Below are 18,088 nucleotides of genomic sequence, written 5' to 3' on the forward strand. Positions count from 1 at the left end.
GGACCAATTTCTTGAGAGACACAATCTGCCAAAACTCACACAAAAAGACATTCTGAATGGGCATCTATTTATTAAAGACATTGAATCAATAATAATCTTCCAAAAGAGAAAAGGGCTAGGCCCAGCTGGGTTCAGTGGTGAACTCTACCAAACATTTAAGGAAAAATTATACCAATTCCTTATAATTTCTTTCAGAGGACAGGAGCAAAAGAAACACTTCCCAATTCATTCTATGAGGCCAACATTACCCTAATACCACAACCAGACAAAGACACTACAGGGGAAAAAAACCAAAACAAAACACAGACTCATCTCTCATGAATATCAATGCAAAAATCCTCAATAAAATATTAACAAATAGAATACAACAAAGTATGAAAAGAATTATACACCATGACCAAGTGGAATTTATCCTAGGTATGCAAGACTGGTTTATCATTCAAAAATCAATTAATATGATTACATCAACAGGCTAAAAAAGAAAAATGACTACTATATCAATAGATGTACAAAAAGAATTTGACAAAATCCAACACCCATTCATGATAAAAACTATTAGTAAACTAGAACAGAAGGAAACTTCCTCAACTTGATAAAGCATATTGGCAGAAAACCTACAGCTAACCTCGTATTTCATGGTAAGAAACTAGAAGCTTTCCCACAAAGACCAAAAACAAGTTAAGAATATTCCGTCTCTCCACTCTTTTTCAACATCAAAATGGAATTTCTAGCTAATGCAATAAAACAAGTAAAGGAAATAAAAGGTATACAGATTGGGAAGGAAGAAATAAAACTGTAAATGACCTCATCATCTGTGTAGAAAATCTGAAAGAATCAACAAAAAAAACACCTGGAACTAATAAGCAATTATAGCAAGTTATAAGATACAAGTGATTATAGCAAGTTGTAGGATACACCTACGAGAATGGGCAAAATCCAGAACACTAACAATACCAAATGTTAACAAGGATGTGGAGCAACAGGAACTCTGATTCATTGTTGATTGTTGGCAGGAATACAAAATGGTACAGCCACTTTGTGGGACAGTTTGGTGGTTTCTTTTTTTCTCTTTCCCATTTAAGTGTGTGTGTGTGTGTGTGTGTGTGTGTGTGTGTGTGTGTTAACTGAAGTATAGTTGACATACAAAGTTATATACAGTTTAGGGGCTCCTGGGTGGCTCAGGTCATAATCTTGCAGTTCGTGAGTTCAAGGCCTGCATCGGGCTCTGTGCTGACAGCTCAGAGCCTGGAGCCTGCTTGGGATTCTGTGTCTCCCTCCCTCTCTGCCCCTTCCCTTCTCGCGCTGCGTCTCTCTCTCTCTCTCAAAAATAAATAAACATTTAAAAAAATTTTTTTTCAAAGTTATATACAGCTTGGTGGTTTCTTACAAAACTGAACATATTCTTACCATAGAGAGAAACCTTTATAAGTACAAAGTTTCAGTCCTGCAGGATGAAAAGAGTTTCTGGAGATGGATGGTGGTGATGAGCTCAAACATATACATAAGTCTAAAATCCAATGTAATTTATCCTTTTAAAAAACTTTTCCAAAAAAGAAATAAGCCAAATAAAAGTAGACCAAATGCCCTATCCACAAGAGAATGGACACACTATGATATATTCATACACTAGAATACTTACAGCACTAAAAATGAATAAACTAAAACTACCTACATCTACAAAGAAGAATCTCAAAAACCCAAGTCTATATGAAAAATGCAATTCTCAAAATATGCACCGTGTTGACTCCATCTATTGAAGAATTCAAAACCATACTGAATAGCAAGAGAAAAATCAATACATGTCAGGATAGGAAGTAACAGATGTTACTGGGGAGGGGACACACAGGACTTCTATGGTATTTGGTAACATTCCATTTATCAAGCTAGTTAGCCCATAGACAGGAATTATTCATATTTTTCTTTTATTCTTTATATACATTTCATATATATTCTTTACTATGTATGAAATAATTCATAATTGGATGAAAATACATACTATTAAAATGAAAATCATTTTTACATAAGCTAGTATAGCTTTTTGTTCTTAAGTAGATAATACACATCTGAAAATGGCCGGACTTTATCTGCACTTCAAGCTATTACCCTCAAGAGAAAATACGAATGATAAAGCAAATCTATTCTTATTTTCCTAAGGACATAAGTTTTTTCAATAGATGAATTTGCAATTAATCAAAATCTACTGAGTCTAATCCTTAAATAGGAACTTTGAAGAAATAAGACGCCTAACACTTTAGCCAAAGACTATTAATGACTCAGCTGGTGTCATCAATGCCCAAGTAAGAGATACAAACTCCACCACCCTTTTATCACATTTTCTTTCTTCATTGCTAGATTTCTTTTATACCTTGGACAAGTCAGCTGTTCTCCCATGACTGAACAACTCTGCTTTGATCTCTTCTACTTTTTTCCTGTCAGCTTCATTTAATTCTGAAATGGAGTGGCCACACTCATGAGCCAGATTAAATTTCAGATTCCAAGCTGAAAAGAAAACATAAACACACTGGAGATAATGCAATGCAAAAATCATAATTTGTCAGTGATTATAAGAACACAGAAAACCATCAATATATCCAACTAAATGCCTGCCACAATACTTGGCAAAAAGTAGGTGTTCTCCATTATATGACAAACTATTATAAGTTTTTGTTTTGTTTTTTTTTTTAACGTTTTTTATTTATTTTTGGGACAGAGAGAGACAGACAGAGCATGAACGGGGGAGGTGCAGAGAGAGGGAGACACAGAATCGGAAACAGGCTCCAGGCTCCGAGCCATCAGCCCAGAGCCCGACGCGGGGCTCGAACTCACGGACCGCGAGATCGTGACCTGGCTGAAGTCGGACGCTTAACCGACTGCGCCACCCAGGCGCCCCGATTATAAGTTTTTAAGAACAATCATCTCACTGAAAAGTGTGACTTTTAAAAACCACATTCTACAGGTATTTCTCCAAAGATGCCACCTTTCTATGATTTTCAATTATTTTTATCTTAATCTTCCTTCCAATAAGGACAATCCCTTTGCCTCCCCTATACGTTCCTGTTACAGTTACTGCATAAGTGATATGCATAAGTGATAAAAGGAATGGCACAAGTAGTTAATCTCAAGGCAAAATTCCCAAGGAGGCCTGAAGTGTTTATAAGTTGCTTGCTAAAATATATTCCCCAGGGGCACCTGGGTGGCTCAGCCAGTTAAGCATCCAACTTTGGCTCAGGTCATGATCTCACAGTTCGTAGGTTTGAGCCCCCGTCAGGCTCTGTGCTGACAGCTCAGAGCCTAGAGCCGGCTAAGGATTCTGTGTCTCCCTCTTTCTCTGCCCTTCCTCCTCTCATGCTCTGTGTCTCTGTCTCAAAAATAAATAAAAACATTAAAAAAATTTTTAATGAATATTTAAAAAAAATTTTTTAATTCCCCATTTTGTCTTAAAGATTTCTTTTTTTTTTTTTTAAACATTTATTTATTTTTGAGACAGAGAGAGACAGAGCATGAACGGGGGAGGGGCAGAGAGAGAGGGAGACACAGAATCGGAAGCAGGCTCCAGGCTCCGAGCCATCAGCCCAGAGCCTGACGCGGGGCTGGAACTCACGGACCGTGAGATCGTGACCTGAGCCGAAGTCAGATGCTCAACCGACTGAGCCACCCAGGCACCCCAAAGATTTCTTTTTTAATAGCATTCTATTATTAGAGATTAATGGGATTAGAACATCCTCTTTTAAACCTCTAACCTAAGTTTTAGTGTGAAGTACTTCAGTTTTTTGTAATATCTAAAATATGCTCTAAGAACTGTATTAGAAAAATGAAGAAGTATATTTAGTTTTATGATACAGTGTGACTTAGAGCAGAGCAAACTTTTCTTTGTTTTTTTATGCCTTCAAAAGAGAATCCTATAATAGGAGGATTAAGGAAACATAAGTACTTTAGGAATCTGGAAACCCAAGCTATCTCCTTACTCTCCTTCAGGCTTCAGAACCTACCTAAGACCCTAAAATCAGACTAGTACTATTAATACTGTGACCGAGTTACATTATTGGTTAAATGGACTTATTCTGAATAGTGGTGGAAAATGTAATCATTTAACAGTTCTATAAGAAAATAAATTCAGATTCCAAACACTTAACTTTAAACAAATTCTTAAACTATAATGTTTATAAGTCTGACCTGACTTGATGACAAACAATCAGTTCCTACCTCGTGCTCGGACTCGACATTCCTCTTCCTCTGCATTTCTGAGTATTTGTTTAGCATGATTCAATGAGGATTCACACTTGAGAAGGTTTTTGACATGTGCAGCCAGTGAATCTACATTGCTACCACCACAATCATCACTCTCTGACACACTTTCTTCTTCTCTGCTATCTGTCAAACTTGTCTTGGGTGAAGCACATGGAAAGAAATTTAGAAGAACATCAGAAACTGACTCCAAGGAATTACTGTCCCATGAGCAGGAACTGGCATCACTACTTGAATCACTTTTAATGATAGTCATCATAGGGATAACAATTTTATTGCCAATGGTTCCACTATACCCTTCAGGTTCAGATCTCATTACGGATTGGGCTGCTCTATACTGTCGAAGGGTTTCATCTAACGTCACTCCGGCTTTGCTTTCTGCTTCTTGTAGAGGACTTCTAAGTGTGGTTGAACTAATAAACTCCCAGTTCTCAATGCCTCTCTGGCATTTCGGATTTGTCTGTGTGCTAATATCTTTCTGTATGCACTTGTTGCTTGGGCTTTCCTCTGTAAATGGCTGTCTCCGAGGCAAATCACTATCAGATTCAGCAGCTGTGAGGGGCTCTTTGAAGCAAACCATCTTCTTAGATTGTATAATTGAAATATCACTAACATCTCGGAAAGGGACAAGAGGAGCAGGAAAATTGCATCGTTTCAGTGCTATATTTTCTGCCTCCATTAAAAGGGTCCGAATCTCTTTAAGAGTTTTGGAACTATTGCTTGTATCTTGAATTTCCACAGAGCCAACATCTTCAAAACCTGAAGATTCTGGCTTACTTATTATAACTCTACCATCAGCCTGAGAACTTAAAGGCATACTGCTTGAGATAATACTGGAGTTAGGAGAATCCAAATTATCTATTAGCATTTGAACATGGTCTGAAACAAGTTTCTGCTTCTCACTATGTGAATAAGTACCAGGAGTAACTGTTGATAAACCAGTAATCTGATCAGCTTGCCCAAGACCACGTGAGAACATCACAGAATCTTCAGGTAGATGTCTATCTGGAAAATCTCGTTGGTAGAATATATTTGGTTTCTCTCTGTGTGAAAAGGAACGAGGAGGAGCTGTTGGTAACAGACTTTTCTGGTCAGCTGGTACAGGAATTGTTGAAACGTTCAGTGCATCTTCAGCTAAATGTTTGTCTGGCAATTCCTGTGGGTAGAAAATATTAGATTTCTCTCTGTGGGAAGAGGAACTAGAAAGAGGTATTGGTATCCCAGAATTCACAACAATGGGCTCAGGGACAGGTGAAATCTTCAGAATATCCTCAATCTCAAAATTCTGAGAACAGGAATTATGAAAAACTGTCGGTAACGGAGTCTTCTGGTCATCTGGTCCACTCACAGTTGAAATTTTGGGTTTTTCTCTTTTTGAGTAGGAACTAGGGGGAGCTGTTAGAAACTCAGTCTTCTGGACATCTGGTAAAATCACAGGTGAAATCTTGAGTTTCTCTTTATGTGAGTAAGAGCTAGAAGGTCCTGTTGGTATTTCAGTCTTCTGGTCAGCAGGTCCAGGAAGAGCAAAATCTTTTAAAACTTTTTCAGTAACATCTGGAAGCTCCTGCTGGTAAAGAATACTGTCCTTCTCTCTGTATGAGTAGGAACTAGAGGGGATTATATGTATCTCAGTCTTCTGGTTAGCTGGTCCAGAAACAGGTGAAACTTTCCAAGTTTCTTCAGTAATATCTGATGACTCCTTCTGGTAAGAAAAGATGGGGCTCTCTCTATGTGAATAGGAAGTGGAGGGCCCAATTTGTATCCCAGTCTTCTGGTCAGCTGGCCCAGGAGTGCCTAAAACTCTTAAAGCACCTTCATTAGGATCTGACAACTCCTGATGGTAAGAAATGATAGGCTTCTCTCTATGTGAGTAAAAAGTAGAAGTTACTGCTGGTATTCCAGTCTTCTGGCCACCTAGTCCAGGAACCTTTAAAACTTTTAAAGCATCTTGAGTAAGATCTGGCAATTCTTGCTGATAAGAAATGACGGGCTTCTCTTTCTCTCTATGTGAGTACGAAGTGGAGGTAACTGTTGGTTTTCTGGTCTTCTGGTCACCTGGCCCAGAAACAGCTGACACTTTCAGAACTTCTACAGCGAGCTGACTGTCTGACAAAGGCTGTTGGTACAAAATACTTGGCTTCTCTATATGAGAGTAAGAGATAGAAGGTACTGTTGATACCCCAGTCTCTTGGTCTGCTGGTCCAGGAGAAGCTGAAATATTAACAGCGTCTTCAGTGAGATGTCTATCTGATAAGGCCTGCTGGTAGAAAATAATAGGCTTCCCTCCAAGTGAGTAGGAACTAGAAGGTTCTGATGGCAACCCAGTCTTTTGGTCAGCTGGTCCAGGAACAGCTGAAACTTTCACAGCCTCCTGAGGCACCTGGCTGTCTGTCAAGTCCTGTGGGTAGAAGATAATGGGCTTCTCTCTATGTGAGTAGGAGCCAGAAGGTTCTGATGGCAACCCAGTCTTCTGGTCAGCTGGTCCAGGAACAGCTGAAACTTTCAGAGCCTCCTGAGGTATCTGGCTATCTGTCAAACCCTGTGAGGAGAAAATAATGGGCTTCTCTCTATGTGAGTAGGAGCTAGAAAGTTCTGATGGCAAGCCAGTCTTCTGGGCAGCTGGTCCAGGAACAGCTGAAACTTCCAAAGTCTCCTGAGGTACCTGGCTATCTGTCAATCCCTGTGGGTAGAAGATAATGGGCTTCTCTCCATGTGAGTAGGAACTAGAAGGTTCTGATGATAACCCAGCCTTCTGGTCAGCTGGTCCAGGAAGAACTGAAACTTTCAGAGCTTCTTCAAGTAGAAGGCTGCCTGCCAAGGCCTGTAGGGAAAAACTAACAGGCTCTTCTGTATGTGAGGAGGAAATAGAGGATACTGTTGGTATTCCAGTCTTCCAGTCAGCTGATCCAGATATGGCTGAAACTTTCAGAGCCTCTTCAGTGAGATGAATATCTGGTATGGCCTGTGGATAAAAAATAATGGGCTTCTCTCTCTGCGAGTAGGAAGTGGAGGGGACTACTGGTATTCCAGTCTTCTTGTCAACTGGTTCAGAAACAGCTGTAACTTTTAGAGATTCTTGAGACAGATGACTGTCTGGCAAGTCCTGTGGGTAGAAAATAAAGGGCTTTTCTATATGTGAGTAAGAAGCAGAGGTTACTGTTGATATCTCAGTCTTCTGCTCAGCAGGTCCAGGAACAGGTGACACTTTCTGAGCCTGTTCAGTTAGAGGACTGTCTGGCAACTCCTGTTGGTAGAAAATACTGGTCTTCTCTCTCTCTGTGTAGAAATTAGAGGCTTCTGATGGTAACCCGCTCTTTATTTCAGCTGGTACAGTAGCAACTGAAACTTTCAGAGCCTCTTCAGATAGATGACAGCCTGGTAAGACCTGTTGGTAGAAAATACCGGACTTCTCCCTAGGTGAGTAAGAACTAGAGGGTACTGTTGGTACCCCAGTCTTTGCGTCACCTGGTCTAGGAGCAGATGAAGCTTTCAGAGTCTCTTCAGTTAGAGGACTATCTGGTAATACCTGCTGGGAGAAAATATTGGGTTGCTCTCCAAGTGAGTAGGGCCTAGAGGACCCTATTGATATCCCAGTGTTCTGGTCATCTGGTCCAGGAATAGCTAGAACTTTCTGGGCCTGTTCAGTTAGAGGATTATCTGGCAACTCTTGTTGATAGAAAAGACTAGGCTTCTCTCTAAGTGAATACGAAGTAGAGGTTAGGGTTGGTATCCCAGTCTTCTGCTCAGCAGGTCCAGGAACAGGTGACACTTTCTGAGCCTGTTCAGTTAGAGAACTATCTGGCAACTCTTGTTTATAGAAAAGACTGGGCTTCTCTCTATGTGAATAGGAAGCAGAGGTTAGGGTTGGTATCCCAGTCTTCTGCTCAGCAGGTCCAGGAACAGGTGACACTTTCTGAGCCTGTTCAGTTAGATGACTGTCTGGCAACTCCTGTTGGTAGAAAATACTGGTCTTCTCTCTCTCTGTGTAGAAATTAGAGGCTTCTGATGGTAACCCGCTCTTTATTTCAGCTGGTACAGTAGCAACTGAAACTTTCAGAGCCTCTTCAGATAGATGACAGCCTGGTAAGACCTGTTGGTAGAAAATACCGGACTTCTCCCTAGGTGAGTAAGAACTAGAGGGTACTGTTGGTACCCCAGTCTTTGCGTCACCTGGTCTAGGAGCAGATGAAGCTTTCAGAGTCTCTTCAGTTAGATGACTATCTGGTAATACCTGCTGGGAGAAAATATTGGGTTGCTCTCCAAGTGAGTAGGGCCTAGAGGACCCTATTGATATCCCAGTGTTCTGGTCATCTGGTCCAGGAATAGCTAGAACTTTCTGGGCCTGTTCAGTTAGAGGATTATCTGGCAACTCTTGTTGATAGAAAAGACTGGGCTTCTCTCTAAGTGAATAGGAAGTAGAGGATAGGGTTGGTATCCCAGTCTTCTGCTCAGCAGGTCCAGGAACAGGTGACACTTTCTGAGCCTGTTCAGTTAGAGAACTATCTGGCAACTCCTGTTGGCAGAAAAGATCGGGCTTCTCTCTATGTGAATAGGAAGCAGAGGTTAGGGTTGGTATCCCAGTCTTCTGCTCAGCAGGTCCAGGAACAGGTGACACTTTCTGAGCCTGTTCCGTTAGAGAACTATCTGGCAACTCCTGTTGGCAGAAAAGATTGGGCTTCTCTCTAAGTGAATAAGGAGTAGAGGTTACCGTTGGTATCCGAGTCTTCTGTTCATTAGATCCAGAAGCAGCTGAAAATTTCAGAGCCTGTTCAGGTAGATGACTTTCTGGCAATGTCTGTTGATAGAAAATTTGGGGCCTTTCTCCATATGAGTAGTAAGTAGAGGATGCTGCAGGTATCCTAGTCTTCTGATCAACTGGTCCAGGAATAGCTGAAACTTTCTGAGCCTGTTCAATTAAATGACTATCTGGCAAGGCCTGCTGGTAAAAGACACTGGGCTTCTCTCCAAGTGAGGAGGAAATTGAAGGTAATATAGGTATCCCAGTGTTTTCACCAGCTGGTCCAGACACAACTGAAACTTTCAAGGCCTGTTCAGTTAGATGACTATCTGACGACTGTTGCTGGGAAAAATTAACATGCTTTTCTCTTTGTAAATAGGAAGTAGAAGGTACTGTTATTTTCTCAGTCCTCTGGTCAGCAGATACAGGAACAGCTGAAACTTTCAGAGCCTCTTCAGTTACATAACTGTCTGGCAAGGCCTGCGCGTAGAAAATACTGTACTTCTCTCCAAGTGGGTAGGAACTTGGAAAGACTGTCGGTATGCCAGTCTTCTGGTCAGCAGGTCCCGGAACAGCCAAAACTTTTGGAGCCTCTTCAGTTAGATGACGATCTGGCAAGTACTGTAAGCAGAAAATACCAGGCTTCCCTCTTTGTGAGTAGGAACTAGAGGGCACTGTTGATATTCCAGTCTTCTGGTCAGCTAGTTCATGAACAGTTGAAACTTTTAGAGTCTTTTCAGTTGTATGACTATCCAGTGCTTGTTGGCTGACTATATCAGTATGTGGACCAATAGTAGTCTCTTGAGGAAACCTTAAAGCCAACTGAGGAAAGTCCTCAGGGAACAAGGATAAATGAGATCCAATATCTGAATCTCTAGGAGTAGTAGCGATGCCTGGTTTCAAGGTGGACTGAGTAATTTCAGCTGTGCCTCCTTTAGAAGTATCTCCTAAAAAAGATTTGTTAATACTATTATGTTTTTTTTTTAATTAAGAAACACTTCTTTTATGCATAAAAGAAATAAAGTAAGCTTTCCTTCCTATGACCTTTGCACTTCTAGTAAGGAATCCAAATCCTAAAGAAACACTCATCGAAGAGACATATATTTATAAAGATATTAATTACAAAGCCATTTACAACAGCAGACTAATGTGGAAATGATTTAAATATTCAACAATAGAGTACCATTTAAAAACAGCAGCATATCGGGCTGCCTGGGTGGTTCAGTTGGTTAAGTGTCCGACTTTGGCTCAGGTAATGATCTCATCATTCGGGAGTTCAAGCCCCATGTCGGGCTCTGTGCTGACAACTCAGAGCCTGGAGCCTGCTTCAGATTCTGTGTCTCCCACCCCGCCTCTCTCTCTACACCCCTCCCCCACTCACACTCTGTCTCTCTCTCTCTCTCTCTCTCTCAAAAATAAATAAACATTAAGAAAAATAGCAGCATATCCATTTTATACGATATTATGTGGATCTTAAAATTTGGATTTTTCAAGAATTTTTAATGTGATAGGAAAATGCTATCCAGTCTAGGCCTTAATCTCACCCTAAGTTATAAGCTAGTAAGTTAGCCTGTTATTTAGTCATATATGCCAGCAAAAGACATGATACTCCTCAGTCAGAGACAAAATACTTTATTCCATGGCATAGCAAAGGATCATCAACCTATTTTCATGGGTTCCCCTTTCCCTCAAGTCCTAGGAGGGCCCAGATGGATGCTATACATGCAGTGGGTTTAAATGATTCTTCCAATAAATGTACCCTGAAAAAGATAAATATTTTTTAACTATATGAAACTATAAAGTATCTAAAAATTACACTAAGGATTTTGAACTTAATTCTAGATAGCATGTGGAACTGTTGATAGATTGGATCAGAACTGTACTGCAGAAATACAGATGCAAGATGGTTGGAAAGGGAATGCAAAAGTGTAAGTGGCACTATCTAACAGAACTCTCTGCAACAACAGTAATTTCTACATTTGTACAGTAATTCTAGTTCTAAACTGCAGTAGAAAGTAAATGACTGCAACAGAAATAACAAGATTTGACAACAAATGCATTTATTTATTTGTTCATTCAAAAAAATTAATGTTTACTTTGTGCCTATCACTGTTCTAGATATAGGAAATAGGGCAATAAACAAATAGACAAAGCTTACACTCTAATTCTGCTTCACAAAACTTACATTCTAACAGTAGGAAACAAACAATAAATGGTAAAACATATGGTATGTTGGATGATGGCAAGATGGTTGATATATACAACAAGTATTATCTACACAGATCTTCTTCACCTTACAATGGGATTACATCCCAATAAGCCCATCAGAAATTGAAAACAAGTCAAAAATACATACAATAATCTAATCTACCAAACATCACAGCTTAGCCTAGCCTAAGTTAAACATGCTCAGAACATTTACATTGGCATAAAATTGGGCAAAATTACCTAACACAAAACCTATTTTACAATAGGTGTGTAATTTACTGAATACTGTACTAAAAGTGAAAAACTGAATGGTTTTATGGGTCCAAAATGGTTGTAAGCATTATCAGTTTTTTACCCTTATATCACATAGCTGACTGGGAGCTGTGACTCACTGCTACTGCCCAACATTACAAAAGAATATCATATCACATATGGCTAGCCTAAGAAAAGATCAAAATTCATTATTTGGAGTATGTTTTCTACTGAATGCATATCATAAAGATGAAAAATCCTAAGTCAAAGCATCCTAAGTGGGGGACCATCTGTACTTTACATATAAAGAAATTAAGTTTCAAAGATGAAGATATAAGACTGCTTCTCAATATGGAGATCTTGTAAACTTGCAGAATCTGATCAATAGGTATAGGGTAGGATCTGAAATTTTACATTTGTAACAAGCTCCCCAGTGATGTCCAATATTTTCAGTCCTCAGACATTTTGAGTGGTAGGTAAACAACTTCTTCAGAGTTCTACAGTGAGTAAGTAACAAAAACAGGCACTTTAACCTTTTAATTCTAACTCCAAATTCTGAATTCTTTTCACTAAGCTGACTGCTATTCTAAACCCAATGGTAAGCTTCAAAAAAGAAGCTAAATAGAAAATTAAATGGATTGAGAAGTAAATTATAAGGTACGGAAGTACAGTATCAAGTATTAACTCTTAAAGAAAACTAAAAGAGAAGGGAAGATGTAATATGTATAGTAACTTGAAAAGGAATATGAATTACGGAAAGTTTTGTGAAAAAAGACTCAGAAATTAACAAAGCACACAGATTAATGAAATGAACAACCAATGGCTCACAGAAGAAATCAAAATGGAAACCAAAAACATTGAAACAAATGAAAATGGAAATACAATACACCAAAACTTATGGGATGCAGTTACAGCATTCTAAGAGGGAAGTTAAGGGGCGCCTGGGTGGCTCAGTTGGTTGAGCATCCAACTTCAGCTCAGGTCATGATCTCATGGCTTGTGAGTTTGAGCCCCACCTGGGGCTCTGTGCTGACAGCTTAGAGCCTGCTTCAGATTCTCAGTCCCTCTCTTGCTCTGCTTCTCCCCCGCTCATGCTCTCTATCTCTCAAGAATAAATAAAACACTTAAAAAAAAAATTTAGGTTAATAGTAAATAGTTATAGTGATAAATGCCTACAGCAAGAAACAAGAAAACCTCATCAAATAAACAACTTAACTTTACATCTTAAGGAACCAGAAAAAGAACAAAGCCCAAAAATCAATGAAACTAAGATCTGGTTATTTTAAAAGATTAACAAATTGACAAACAAACTGACACCACCATCACTCCACAAACCAGAGAGGACACAAATAAATAAAAAATGAAAAATGAAACATTACAACTTATATCACAGAAATGCAAAAAATCATAAATGACTTTCTACACTTTTACACCAACAAATCTGACAACCAAGAAGAAACATATAACCTACCAAGACTGAATCATGACAAAGGAGGAAATCTGAACAGACTAATTACTAGTAAGAGATTGAATCAGTAATCAAAAGTGTCCAAACTGGGGGTATAGCTCAGGTGTAGAGCATGTGACTGCAAAAGTGTCACACCAAAAAAAGGGCCAGAACCAGATGGCTTCACTGGTGAATTCTACTGAACATTCAAACAATCAATACCAATCTTTCTCTAACTCTTCCAAAAAAATAAAAGGGAACCTTTCCAAACATCTGCTAGAAAGCCAGCATTACTCTGCTGCCAAAACCAGATAAGGAAATTACAAAAAAGTAAAATTACAAGCCAATATCCCTAATGAACATAGATGCAAAAATCCTCAACAAAATATTAGCTGACGAAATTCAATAATACATTAAAAGAATCATAGGCAAGATCAAGTAGAATTTATTCCAGGAATGCAAGGATGGCTCAACATCTGCAAATCAACATGCTACACCAATATTAACAAAATGAAGGATAAAAATCATGTAACCAGCTTAATAGATATAAAAAGCAACTGACAAAATTCAACACCCATTCATGATAAAAATTCTCAATAAGGAAGGTGTAGACAGAATATACCTCAACATTATAAAGGCCACATACAATAAGCCCACAGCTAACAGCATACTCAACAGTGAAAAGCTGAAAGCTTTTCCTCTAAGATCAAGACAAGATAAGGGTTCCCACTCTCACCACTTTTATTCAACATAGTATTGGAAACCCTAGCCAGAGCAATTAGGCAATAAAACGGAAGAGAAAAACAGGCATCCAAATAGGAAAGGAAGAAGTAAAACTGTCTCTATTTGTAGATGGCATGCTATTACAAATGGAAACTCCTAAAGACTTCATCAATAAACTGTTAAAACTAATATATTCAGTAAAGTTGCAGGTTACAAAATTAACATACAAAATTGGTTATGTTTTTATACATTAACAAAGAACTATTAGAGAAATTAAGAACGCAATTCCATTTATAATTACATTTCAAAAAATTTACTTAGAAATAAATTTAACCAGGGAGGTGAAAGATCTATGCATTACAAACTACAAGACATTGACGAAAGAAGCGAAAAGATCTACACATCTGAGAAGCTCAATCAACTCAATGTACAATAAACACAGAGATCCACACCAATACATAATCAAAATGCTGAAAGACTGAATATCTTGAAAGTAGCAAGAGAAAACAAATCACATACAGGGGAATGCTAATAAAATTAAGAGTTGACTTCTCATCAGAAACAACAAAGGCTGGAACACTGAAGGCATATTCAGAGTACTAAAAACAAAAAGACTGTCAACCAAGGATTCTAAACCCAGGAAACTACCTTTCAAAAGGATGAAATAAAACACTGCACAAAACTTATAAAGAACTTATCAAACTCAACACCCAAAAAAGCAAATAATCCAGTGAAGAACTGGGCAAAAGGCATGAACACACACTTTTCCAAAGAAAACATCCAGATGGCTAATAGACACATGAAAAAATGCTCAACATCACCCATCATCAGGCAAATACAAATCAAAACACAATGAGAAACCACCTCACACCTCAAAATGGCTAAAAGTAACAACTCAGGCAACAACAGATGTTCACGAGGATGCGGAGAAAGAGGAACTCTTTTGCACTGCTGGTGGTAATGCAAACTGGTGCAACCACTCTGGAAAACAGTATGGAGGTTTCTCAAAAAATTAAAATAGAACCACCATACAAGCCAGAAATTACACTACTAGATTTATCCAAAGGATACAAAAATGCTGATTCAAAGGGGCACATGCACCCCAGTGTTTATAGCAGCACTATTGGCAATAGCCAAAGTACAGTAAGAGCCCAAATGTCCATTAACTGATGAATGGATAAAAAAGATGTGGTATATACACACAATGGAATATTACGCAGCGATCACAAAGAATGAAATCCAACCATCTGCAACAACATGGATGGAACTGGAGTGTATTATGCGAAGCTAAATAAGTCAGTCAGAGAAAGACAAATATATTCCACTCATACGTGGAATTTAAGAAACAAAACAGATGAACATAGGGGAAGGGAAGGAAAAATAAAATAAGATAAAAACAGAGAGGGAGACAAACCAGAAGAGACTCTTAAATACAGAAAACAAAGGGTTGCTGGTGGGGTGTTGGGTGGGGAGATGGGCTAAATGGGTGATGGGCATTAAGGAGGGTACTTGCTGGGATGAGCACTGGGTTGTTGTATTTAAATGATGAACCACTAAATTCTATTCCTAAAACAAATACTACACTATAAGTTAACTAACTTGGATTTAAATTTATTAAAAAATTTCAGTTACACAAAAACTGAGAGAATCTGTCGATAGAAACCATCATACGAGAAATACTAAAGGAATTCTTCAGGCTGAAACCAATTGACACCAGACAGTAAATTAAATTTACAAAACAAAAACAATGCTAGTACAGATAATTATATAGGTCATTTCAAAAAGAAAACATATTTGCGTATTTCTTTTCCCTTCTCTTAACCGATTTTAAAAGCAATTTTACACAAAGCAGTATGCATATAACACTAGCATTGGGGCTGTAATATATTGAAATGTAACATATCTGACAACATCAAAAGGAGGCAGGTGGGAGCAAAGCTGGAGAGGAGTAAGGAAAGGACACTTTCCTTTGTTTGGATGATAACAAATCCACAGGAACAAATAAAGAGAATAAAAAATGGTAAATTAGAAAATTAATTAATAAGCTCTATAAATACTTGCTCCCCTTCTCTAAGCTTGTTAAAAATACATAAAATTATGTAAACAGGTATAACAATAAGCAATGTATTCTTGTGTTTGTAACACATATAGGTGTAATATGTATAGCAATTATAGCAGAGGGAAAAGAGGGAATAGAGCTATACGAGAGTAATGTCTCTGTATCACACTACAATTAAGTTAGTAGAAATCAGGTATCTATTCTAAGATAAATTTTATAAGCCCTAGAGCAACCACTACAACATAAATTTAAAAATTAGCTAGAAAATCATTAAAGAAATTCACATGTCACACTAGAAAATATTCACTAAATGTAATAAAAAGCAGTAAAGGTGGAAAAGAACAACAAAAAGACATGAAACATGGAAAACAAAAAGTAAACCCAACAAATGCACATCCAATCTTAATCCATGACACTGAATGTAAATTGATTAAACAATCACATCAAAAGGCAAAGATTGTCAGATCTAGATTTAAACACACACACACACACGCACACACACACACACACACACACGATCCAACTACAAGCTGTTTACAAGAGATAGACTTTAGACCCAAAAATCCAAATGTACTGAAGAGACGAAAAACATCTACTGTACAAGCAGCAAGTGTAAGAACTGAAATGCCTATACTGACCTAAGACAAAATAGACCTTAAAACAAAAAATGTTACAAAAATTAAAGAAAGACCATTTATAACAACAAAAGGTCAATTCATAAGGAATGTATAACAATTATAAACATAAATGCACTTAATAGCATAGTCTCAAATATATAAAGCAAATATGACAGAAAAAATGATAAAACAGACAAACAATAATAGAGACTTCAATATCCTACTTTTGAAAATGGAGAAAACAACTAGGCAGAAGATCAACAAGGATACAGAAGACTTGCACACTATAAACTCCTGGAACTAAGAGACATGTATAGAACATACCACCTAACAATAGAAGAATGCACATCCTTCTCAAGAGTAACCATACATTCTACAGAATAACCTATACACTAAAACATAAAAACAAGCCTCAATAAAATTTAAATGAACTGAAATCATGTAAAACATGTGTTCTCCAAAATAAATAGAATCAAATGAGACATTAATAACAAAAGGAAATTTACAAATACATGGAAATGAAATGAGATATTCCCAAATAACCAAGGGGTCAATAAAAACAAATTGCAATAGAAATTAAACATATTTTAGATGAATTAAAACAAAAACACAACAAACCAAAACTATGAGTAGATTGCTAAAGTTGTGCTTAGAAATTTATCAGTGTGGACACCTATATCAAAAAGAAAGATCTCAATCCATGCTCCTGGATAGGAAGAATATTGTTAAAATGTCGATACCACCCAAAGCAATCTACATATTCAATGCAATCCCTATCAAAGTAACACCAGCATTCTTCACAGCGCTAGAACAAATAATCCTAAAATTTGTATGGGACCAGAAAAGACCCCGAATAGCCAAAGCAATCTTGAGAAAGAAAACCAAAGCAGGTGGCATCACAATCCTGGACTTCAAGCCATCCTACAAAGCTGTAATCATCAAGACAGTATGGTATTGGCACAAGAACAGACACTCAGATCAATGGAACAGAATAGAGAACCCAGAAATGGACCCACAAACATATGGCCAACTAATCTTTGACAAAGCAGGAAAGAATATCCAATGGAATAAAGACAGTCTCTTCAGCAAGTGGTGCTGGGAAAACTGCAGAAAAATGAACCTGGACCACTTTCTTTTTTTTTCTCTCTCTTTTTTTTTTTTAACGTTTATTTATTTTTGAGACAGAGAGAGACAGAGCATGAACGGGGGAGGGTCAGAGAGAGGGAGACACAGAATCCGAAACAGGCTCCAGGCTCTGAGCTGTCAGCACAGAGCCCGATGCGGGGCTCGAACTCATGGACCACAAGATCATGACCTGAGCTGAAGTCGGCTGCTTAACCAACTGAGCCACCCAAGCACCCCAGAACCTGGACCACTTTCTTACATCATACACAAAAATAAACTCAAAATGGATGAAAGACCTCAATGTCAGACAGGAAGCCATCAAAACCCTCGAGGAGAAAGCAGGCAAAAACCTCTTTGATCTTGGCTGCATCCAACTTCTTACTCAATATATCTCCAGAGGCAAGGGGAACAAAAGCAAAAATGAACTACTGGAACCTCATCAAAATAAAAAGCTTCTGCACAGCGAAGGAAACAATCAGCAAAACTAAAAGGCAACCGACAGAATGGGAAAAGATACTTGCAAATGACATACCCGATAAAGGGTTAGTATCCAAAGAACTTATCAAACTCAACACCCAAAAAACAAATAATCCACTGAAGAAATGAGCAAAAGACATGAATAGACACTTCTCCAAAGAAGACATCCAGATGTCTTCAACTGACACATGAAAAAA

The 18,088-nt window shown here is 38.2% G+C and overlaps 1 protein-coding gene across 6 annotated transcripts in view; it reads right to left on the reverse strand.

Moving 5' to 3' along the window:
• Positions 1-18,088, reverse strand: part of ALMS1 (ALMS1 centrosome and basal body associated protein) — a 228,863-nt gene that overhangs the window by 154,310 nt on the left and 56,465 nt on the right. For all 6 annotated transcript variants that reach the window (XM_058683687.1, XM_058683688.1, XM_058683686.1 and 3 more), the window contains 2 exons: positions 4,204-9,930; positions 2,366-2,499 (listed from right to left, as the gene is read on the reverse strand). In XM_058683687.1, the coding sequence (XP_058539670.1) occupies positions 2,366-2,499; positions 4,204-9,930 (5,861 nt within the window). The remainder of the gene's footprint in view (positions 1-2,365; positions 2,500-4,203; positions 9,931-18,088) is intronic.

The sequence above is a fragment of the Neofelis nebulosa genome, chromosome 9 (assembly GCF_028018385.1).
Source record: "Neofelis nebulosa isolate mNeoNeb1 chromosome 9, mNeoNeb1.pri, whole genome shotgun sequence".
Taxonomy (NCBI): Eukaryota; Metazoa; Chordata; class Mammalia; order Carnivora; family Felidae; genus Neofelis; species Neofelis nebulosa.